The 9,919-nt window shown below is 42.4% G+C and overlaps 1 protein-coding gene across 1 annotated transcript in view; it reads right to left on the reverse strand.

Moving 5' to 3' along the window:
* The window catches only part of LOC123018629 (mucin-2-like), a 6,192-nt gene extending 1,807 nt beyond the window's left edge, over nt 1–4,385 (reverse strand). The window contains exons 1-4 of the mRNA XM_044420901.1: nt 4,338–4,385; nt 2,453–2,491; nt 1,580–1,888; nt 1,134–1,448 (exon numbers count right to left, since the gene is read on the reverse strand). Coding sequence (XP_044276836.1) covers nt 1,134–1,448; nt 1,580–1,888; nt 2,453–2,491; nt 4,338–4,371 — 697 coding nt within the window. The 5' untranslated portion in view covers nt 4,372–4,385. The remainder of the gene's footprint in view (nt 1–1,133; nt 1,449–1,579; nt 1,889–2,452; nt 2,492–4,337) is intronic.
* Nucleotides 4,386–9,919: the final 5,534 nt, after the last annotated feature.

Genomic DNA, 9,919 nt, shown 5'->3' on the forward strand with positions numbered 1-9,919 from the left:
TAAAATAAGTCGCCCTGGCCAGATAAAATAAGCATAATATTAACAATTAAAATGACGCTTAAATAAAAAGGTCTTCGCCTGGCGCCAAAAAACAAATAATGACAGCGCCAGGCGGACCTCTCTGGGGAGCGCATTCCATAGATTGGGCGCCACCGCAGAGAAAGCCCTCCTCCGAGTACCTACCCTCCTAATTTCTTTCACGGAGGGTTCCCGGAGAAGGGCCTCTCCCGCAGATCTCAGGGGGCGGGTGGGCACATATGAACGCAAGCGCTCCTTCAGGTAACCAGGACCCAAGCCGTCAGGGCTTTGTAGGTGATAACCAACACCTTGAATTGGGCCCGGACTTCAATGGGGAGCCAGTGAAGCTGACGGAGGACTGGAGTCATGTGAACATAACGCCCAGTCCCCGTCAGCAGCCTGGCAGCTCTATTTTGAACCAATTGAAGTATCCGGACCATCTTCAAGGGTAGCCCCACATAAAGCGCTTTACAGAAGTCAAGTCGGGAAGTCACCAGCGCGTGTGCCACTGTTGCCAGGCAGTCGTACTCCAGGTAGGGGCGCAGCTGATGGATCAGCCAAAGCTGAAGGAATGCGCTCCTCGCCACCGCTGTCACCTGAGCTTCCAATGAAAGCTCCGGGTCGAGGAGCACTCCCAGGCTGCCATCAGTGTCTTGCTTCTCAGTGGCATTAAACCATAAAAGCCTGTCATGCATTTATTAACTTTCTATACTGCCCATTAGCCAAAGTTCTGTAATCACTCCTCTGTCCTCCACCTAGTCACTTGCATCCACGGGCTGGCCTCTCCTGGTACATGTGCGGCAGGTATGGCCCTATGTAGCTGTGAGTAACACCTACAACACTCCCTTCAAACTGAGTTTATGCTTCGCTCTTGTCAGCATGCAGCAGAACGGTGCTACAGCTATTTTTCATTTTGCGTCCAACTCCTCCCTTTCTGTTGCCTTACAAAACCACCCCTGCAGCCTCAACAAAAGTAATAACAGCAAATAAAGAAGCCTCAATGCCATCCTGAGCAGGAAGACTTTTGAGGCAGGAAGTCCCACCCAAAAGGAGTCTTAAGATGGGGATGAGGAAGGCCTCGTGTGTAACGCATTCACAAGCAGAACATCTCTCACCAGTGATGGAGATAACAACATGGTTACTCTGGAGGGACTGAGCTGATATTCCTGCATTGTTCTCCTCATACGAGCAGACAAATGTTTGATTGTTAGTTGTGGAGAGGTTCAAGGTATTTTCTGCCTGAGATTTATATGGAGTCCATGTGCCATTTGTATTTTTTTCATAAAAACGGAACTTCTTTGCCCTTCGTCCTTGTGGGAAAGAGCATGTTAGCAGAATCTGTTCTCCTTGGATAAAGTTGCTTCTTGAAGGGGACAAGAACAATCTGGGTGCTGGTGGAGCAGTTGGAGGTACAGATGTTGCCTGGGGATCTGAGAAAGGGAAAGAAGTGGAAGGAACAAAAACCAGTCAGGCAACCCACCCACCCAAAGAATGCTGATAATAGCATGAAGATGAGGAAGGCTTTGTATAATTAACCCATTCAAAATAGAACTTTTCTTACCATTGATGGAGATAACAATATCATTACTCAGTGAAGACTGGAATGCTTCTCCCAAGTATGAGCAGGAAAATGTTTGTGTTGTTTCCAGGTGTGTTGTGTTGAGGTCCAAGGTATTTTCTAACTGCCGTGTATAGGTGGTCCATCCACCATCTCTTGCCTTTACATGGAAAAAGATCACAGTTGCCCCGAGTCCTTCCGGGATGGAGCATATTAGAGAGATCTGTTTTCCTCGAGCAAAGGTACTTAATGGAGGTGAAACAGACAGTTTGAGGGGTGAAAAAGGAGCAACTGCAGAAGCCTGCTGAGAACCTGAAAAAGATAAAGTGGGCAATGAGAAGGTCATTTCCTCGTCATCTCCTTTAGAACTAGATCTTTGCAGTGCCTCCTTGATCAATCTGTTTACTTCTCCTTTCTGATACAACCACCTGTAATATTGGCCTGGACTTTGTTTCCTGTCAGTTGGACTGTTCTTCCCAGACCTAATCCATCTGCCTTTCCCCAAGCAGCTTAAGGTCTTTTGCAGCCCACCCTGCAGTCTTTTAAAAATTTGCTCTCTCTGTTTTCCAGAACTCTTCCTTTCATATTGGTAGTCCTTTCCCTCACTTGTGCTTGGTCACAGCAGTGTCCGCCAGCATCTTTGTCTACTTCTAACCTTCTATTTCTAGACTTCAGAGTAAGGAATCAGCTGTGCAGAAACAAAAACACACAGAAGCTGAAGTGTAAATACATCTCTCTTAGGAGACGAGCACACCACATTTCATTTGACCTTCGTTACCTGGGTCAACTGAAAAGGCCTTGTGAACATGGCCACTGCCTCTTTGTCTGTTTGTTCAGGGCCTCACCAGCATTATTTTAACTAAGTATATTTGTTACCTGCAAGAAGGACCAGCCAGGAAAGCATTGAGAAGGATGCTGAAAGAGAAAAGGTAAATGTCAGCCTCAGATTTGGTATGTGTAAAGCTTGGACTAGGCCAGTTTGAGGTTTCATAGTCTGGTGTCCTACGTTTCCTGAGTGAGGACATGGGAAAGTGATGCTGGATCTGACTCAGGGTCCATCCAGTCCAGCACTCTGTTCTCAGAGCTCATGAGGAGGAAGCTAGACAGCTTAGACAGTGGTGACAGCGAGCTGAGCAAGAGACAGACAAGCTGAACATTCATAGGAAAACTTACAGGCTGGGACTGTAGCCCAGGAATAGACCATTATTGTTGCAGATGAAACTTCTCCCTTTATCACCCCCAGGTTTGGTTTGTTAATGGAGAAATCTAAATATGGGGTGTGTGTGTGTGAGAGGGGGGGGGGATGCCCTTTGTGGTTTTTGAAAGAGCAACTTGAGCTGCTGCCCTGAATACCAATGGCTTGAAAACCATGTGAGAGGTGGAAAAAACAGTATCTCAGGCTTCTGCTGGTTTGGCCAATTTGGCTATCACAGAGAACTACGGCTTGCTAGAGGCATTCAAAGAGGTGCCCAGAACAGCCAGGGACAAAACAGACAGGAGGTTCTAGCAGCTGTAGTGCTGCTCTTGATTTTATGATCTTTTCTCTCTTAATGATATGTTTCATCATGTTAATTATTTCTATTCTTAGTAAGATTATCAGATAGATAAAGCAATAACCCTGCCCCAAACTCCTCTTCCTTTAGCTCACCAAGGAGTGGGGCAGAGGAAAAAACACACTCACAAATCAGTGGGCTACCAGAAGCAACAGGCAAATACATGAATAACAAAATATATACTATGATGTACAATGCATTTTAGTCAAGGCTATGGTCTTCCCAGTTGCAATGTATGGCTGTGAAAGCTGGACCATAAGGAAGGCTGAGCGCCAAAGGATTGAGGCCTTTGAATTGTACTGCTGGAGGAGACTCCTGTGAGTCCCTTGGACTGCAAGGAGATCAAACCAGTCAGTCTTAGAGGAGGTCAGCCCTGACTGCTCTTTAGAAGGCCAGATCCTGAAGATGAAGCTCAAATACTTTGGCCACCTAATGAGAAGGAAGGACTCCCTGGAGAAGAGCCTGATGCTGGGAACAATAGATGGCAAAAGAAGAAGGGGATGGCAGAGGTTGAGGTGGCTGGATGGAGTCACTGGGGTGGTGGGTGTGAGCTTGGGTGGATTCTGAGGGATGGTGGAGGACAGGAGAGCCTGGAGGAACGTTGTCCATGGGGACATGATGGATTGGGCACGACTTTGTGACTAAACAACAAAGTACAATACATTTAAATTGCTATGAAACAAGAAGGTGGCAAACAATAAAACAAAAACAAATGGGGTACCAAAAAGTGTGATGATTGAAGAATAACGCATGGTCTGACTGCTCCAAACCCCAGCCATGTGCACGTGGAGGAAGATGTCTTGCCATGATAGGTTTTCCAAATGAGGATTTTATTGTGCGGTCACTCTACCTTATTCAGGGATTGTACACGAGGTGCAGCAGGTGAATTTTTCAGTTTGTAGCCCTCCTGTGTTTCCCACTCTTCCGCCCATCTTTTTACTTTCAAAAACACAATCCATAAGAAATATTAAAAGACAGAACAAAGTGCAATGACAACTCTGCAATGCTGCTTGGGACAGGGGACACAGTGAAATATAAGAAGAAAATGAATCTACTGCAGAATACTAGCTGCAAACCTTTGGCAAGCTCTTGTTTTCATGCAGTTACGGAGTGAATTTAGCCAATAAGTGGAAATAGGGAAGGCAAGGGAAGAGAAGAAAGCTGCAGAAGGAGGAAGAGAGTCGTGGGGAAGGAGGAGGGAAACTTACCCAGGGACCCATGAAGATGGCCACTTTGCTCCATGCTCCAGAGGCTGAATCTAAAAGTGGAGGCAACAACACTGTGCTAGACAAAGCCCTATTTCTTTCCAACCACATGGGGAGGAAGTGCATCAAGGCTGTGCTGACAGTGAGCATAAGGACTGACAGTGACGACCAGCAAGACCTCAAATGTTTCCCACAGGCTTTGCAATACTGAGCAGCTCTGCAGAAGCTCTCCTGGCCTTTCTTAATCTTAAAAGTGCAGAAGAAGCGGGACCACACGTTCAACCCTCTTTTCAACAGCTTAAATGTCAATCATCATGCTCAACTGCTGGGTTAGAATAATTCATGCTAAACTAACACACTTAGTGAATAACTTAGAAGGACTGGGCAGGGCTTTTTGACGTTAAAGAGGGATGACTAGATTTAGTGGTTTGAACTCATGCATTGTCACAGCAAAATACACTGCTGCACATTCTCACACAGGATGAAAGGCTCCCCCACCCCTGGTTTGTGGGTCTCTCTTTCTCTTTGCAGTTCATTTCTTGAAATTGCTATTTTGGGCCTCAATTCACTTCCTCTTTGGGCAGTGTTCTTTAGGTCCCCTCTTCCTGCTTATGTCTGGGTCACTTGCTGACGCTGTCTGTGGTTGTAATCTCTCTCACATATCCCATTGCTACTTCTGCAAATGTCTGTCCCCTGGCAAACTCTGATCTACAGAGGGGATCTTCTTTGCAAGCAGCATGCATAAAAATCCTTGCCAGATTGCTTGAGCTGGATGATTGCCAGCCAGAATTCTGTCCTTGGCGGAAGTCTATCCCCTCCCTTTCTGCACTGCTAGATCTCATCCTCCAGCAGAGCAGTGCACTCAGATATCCCCCAAGGCAATACAGGACCAGGATAATGTGGGGCATCTTTGCTGACTGAAGGTGCTCCATCTTCTGCATTTACAGTTGGGCCTGAAAGACCAAGAAAAAGTTGTTGGTGCATGATCCACATTTGTACATGATTTTCACAGACCAGTGGGCCTATTTTAATCTCATCTATTTTGCTCAATAGAAGTGGAACTATAAAATTATGATATATACTGGAGCATGCTTAATGTCATAAGAATAGAAAATACAGTCTCTTTGCCCTGCATGAGAATGGCCCTATGCATCTGTTAAAGCTTGATTGTGAAGTTGAGTTTAGGAAAAAAAGAGAGGTACGTACTTTTATATGTCTGTTATACATTATTGTATTATGCAATTTTTGGTTAAAAGCCATTAAGATCTCCTGCCGAGATTGCCTCACCTTTCATCCAGTGATGGTAAGCACAATCCTATGGTCAATATATGGCACCTAGGATTTTTCAGAGTCCCAGCTCCGACCACAGAATCCCACAGAGAAAGAACTGTGTCAGCACTTTTCTGAGATTGTTTCGACATTTTTGGGGGGGTGGGGGAGGAGGGGACCAGCACCCCCAGAATGCAATTTAGCCATGATCAGTTGGCTAAGTGTTTTGATGTGTGCTTCTGCAAAGCTTCCTTCCTGCATAGGTTGCTCATAATCCTTCAGCGGCTTACAAGCATCTGCATTGGATTGCACCCTAGAGGCTGTAAAATTAAATGTCTATAGAATTGTGTATGTCCTGAATTTGGGATATATATACAATCTAAAGACCATCAATGAATGGCCCTCTCAGAGTTTTCCTTCCTGTAGTTATAACAATAGGAAGTTGCTTTCTAGAGGCAGCCACCACTCCTTTTGCTTTGGTAGATGTGGATGCTTTTATTTTAAAGCAATTGTATGACAGGGAACCGTTTTTGTTTGTTTGTTCTGTTTATAACCCACACGGATTCCTGCAAGGAATCCAAGATGGCATACACAATCCTCTTCCTTCTCTTCATTTTGTCTTCACAACAATCCTGCCTCAAGCCACCTGCACCTCTGTTTGTGCTCCTGGTTCCTGGCCTGGACCATGACTTGGACTTGCCATTAATCCTTGTCTTTGGACTTTGGCCCCTGTCCTGCCTTGAGTTCTGTTGCCCTGGTCCTGGTGCTTCTGCCTTGCCTCTGGCCACCCATGTCCTAGACCTGGGCCCTGACAACTATTCAGCCATAGCCATATTTGGCACACAGGATAGAAAATGGCAACAATTCATCATTGGCATCTACCAGTTGATCCAAAGTAAAAATCACCCTATATATCCATGCCCACCACCAGATTTTCTTACCTAGTTTTATATCTAAATTGTCACACAAAGTCAATTTAGTATGAGAAGATGAATCACATTACTCTCTAATTGTAGAAATTTGGGAGGATCCTATATATTCTCGTATCTCTAGAACCTAATATGATCTATTTAGATTGAAGATCCAGGTAAGAAGATATCAGAACTGATTAAGGTGGAAGAACTGATGCAGAAAGGAAATACCAAAATTCAGCATGGGTTGGTATGATATCAAATAAGCTCCAGAAAACCAAATCTACCTTTTTTTAAATTGGGGGTTGCATCCTTCTCAAGGATAATCTTGGTGGAAAAGAATCCTCCAAAATTGTAGAAAATGAAACAAATAAATGTTCACCGGGTATAGAAAATGGAACACCACATACAGCATAAACAATCCAAGTTATAGTATTCATCCTGTGTATTTAGTTTATCTGCAAACTCAATTTTTATGATGTCCATCTAGCTAAATCTTAAGAAATTCCAATAACCAATTTGTTCAAATTAAACTTAATCATTAGAGAGTCGTCTACAATAAATAACACCATCTGGGTACCATCCAGATTACTGGACACTCTCGATTTTTCCAAAGTATGTGGTATAAACCAATTAAAGAAAATTCATTCTGTTGAGACAGTATCATCCAACTCTTATTTAACATTCTCTAAATCCTGTTTAGTTGTGGAATGAAGCAATTAGCAACCTGGAATAAAAGAATTTTCAACTTATTATTTAAATATTAGTTGCACTGTTCATTTTTTATGAGATGCATAATTGTTCAGCCCTGGGCAAAAGGTTTAAAGGTCTCCCACCTAGAGCTGTACCCTTATTGATTGTAAAGTGCTCTAGTAACCCAGCAGTGATTTGTGATTAGCAGAACAATCCTCTGCATGTCAGATGCTGTCTAGATGGCCACAGGATTGCTTGGATCACTAGCCACAATCCAGAGACATTTAGAGAATCACTCCGACCTTGTTGCTGACAATCAGAGCTCTGATTCCTCCTCCCACCCTTGGTGGGTACAGGAAGAACGAAGCTGGTGGCTTCTCTGAGAGTGACCTTGAGAAGGGTTTGGGCAGAAAACTAGCATATTCAAGTTTAATTATATCTTGGTGATATCTTAGCTTTCTGCCTGATCCTGCCTAATCTTGGATGCTAAGCAGGGTCAAACCTGGATGGGGGACAAGTTCTGCATTGAGTTGATGGTTAGACCCAATGATCTGCTAGACCACTTCCTACTGTATGATTTTATGGTTCTGTGACTTTATGACTCTTGTCCCAATGTGCTGTACTTAGATGGCCAAAATCAGCCATCTAAATCTAAATGCCTTATGGAATGAGGGGAGATCCTTCTGCTTTGCACAGAATGTCTATAATCTTCCAAGTTAGAGGGCTGAGGGCATTTGGAATCGGATTGCACCCTTAAACATTCCATGATTAAGGACGTAGGCACTAAAGGGGCATGCTCTGAAACGCCTACAGAGTCTGTTGTACAAGCATTAATTTGATGAAACAAAGATGAAGAAACAAAAAAAAACAAAACTCCTAGCGGAAGACAATTATGATAAAACCCTCTCCTGGATGCAGAATATGCCAAATGTCAATTACACTAAATTCAGTGTAAAGCTCACCACAGTTTGTATCTTATGAACTGGAATACCTTTGCCTAACAGTGGAAATAAACTCTCTTTGAAGTCACCTCCCACAGTCTGGTGGTCCTGTGCAGTATTAAGCAATGCAATATAACATTAACAATTAGAGAATAATGATTAGGCCTATATATAATTATAATTGTGATAACACCTGAAAATTTTACAGTTAGAATCATAAAGTGACTATCAGAATCAAGAACAACAAGTTCAACAACTAAAAAAGAAACTCACTTGTGGATTAAAATAGGAACCCCTTTAAATCATGTCAAAGTATCAGTTACATATCTCTTCTCAGATATGTAACTGATACTTACTGCCATCAAGTGGACTTTTTGTAGAAAAGTCACAACAGCATTAAGTATTGTTAACTTAGAGAGGATTCTCTTCTGCTTAACTTCAGCATTGCTTTGACATATAAAGCCTGGTTAAATCCAAGAAAAGCAAACTAGGGATAATGCTCATGTCCTTAATCTTACAAATCTTGTCATTTTTATAACGATAGTATAAAACTAGAAAACCATATGAACAATATATTCAATATATTTCAATCTAAACATTCAAAGAATATTAAATTAATACATGCAAAAATCTATAGGATACCAAAATACATTTTTTAAAATCATGCATTTTGGATTTTTTTAGTTTCTATTATTATAATCCCTTTTATACATGTTTGGTCTTTTTACTATACTCTGTGATTTATTGGAATATTTATTAATTCTATAATATTGATCACTTTGGGGGGAATTTATTCATATTTTTGTATTGTTCTGCTTTGTACAACAGGTAAAAAATTATTAGGCATTTAGGGCAAAATGTTATGGTCATCCAGTGCAGAAAAAGGGGGTGTGCTGGAGATGATCTTTGCACCCCTGTCCTGCCAGACATTTTCCACTAGAAGGGTGGAAAGTTTCTTGAAGATGACAAGTAAAATAAATATGCTGGTGGTAGAAGTATTACCAGGAGGAACCTGTAAAGGTCCCACATAGTTAAATTACTGGTCTGTCTATCCCAGTATATTTGCACTGGCTTGTACCAGCAATCCTGAATGGCTTGTACAGGGGTATGTATCTTGCCCACTTTTATCTGGGAATCCAGATATTGGGCCATGATGCTTCTCATGCATTTTGCATGTGGTCCGTTATTGAGCTATAGCATTTCCCAATGGCAGAAGTCAACTTGCCAAGGAAAATCCAGTTAGTTGTTTTCCATGCAAGGACTCAGCCATGAAACATATGAAATATCAGTGCAGAAATAAGAACTACCACATCAGAACATGGGCAGAGTGTTTTTCCAGTGGCCAAAGAATGGTCATAAAAACAATGCAAACACAATTTTGTCCAAATTACACATTTTAAAAAAAATGTTGGGAGAATTAGTTTGGAGAATCACTTTGAATTGGGTGAGTGGGTAAGGGCAATTAGAATCCATGAAGGATGAAAAAGATAAATGAAAAACGAGAGACTCTGTAGCTCAGGATTTAAGATATCTACTTAGAGAGCAATTCTATGAATGTTTAGACAGAAAAAGCCCTACAACTCCCAGGGCACCCCATGCTGTAGGCCTTTTATCTGCCTAAACATGCATAGAATGGCATCTTTTGTTATAACTAATACGATTACACAGTTTCTCTGTTCCCTAGTCAGTGGGAATTTCCCAAGATATAGAGTCTGAGGTCATTTTTTTTGGTAGAAGACCTCTGTTGCTTATAACAAGTCCTTTGAGGAAA

This window comes from Varanus komodoensis, unplaced genomic scaffold (assembly GCF_004798865.1).
Source record: "Varanus komodoensis strain SLA01 unplaced genomic scaffold, ASM479886v1 scaffold112, whole genome shotgun sequence".
Lineage (NCBI taxonomy): Eukaryota > Metazoa > Chordata > Lepidosauria > Squamata > Varanidae > Varanus > Varanus komodoensis.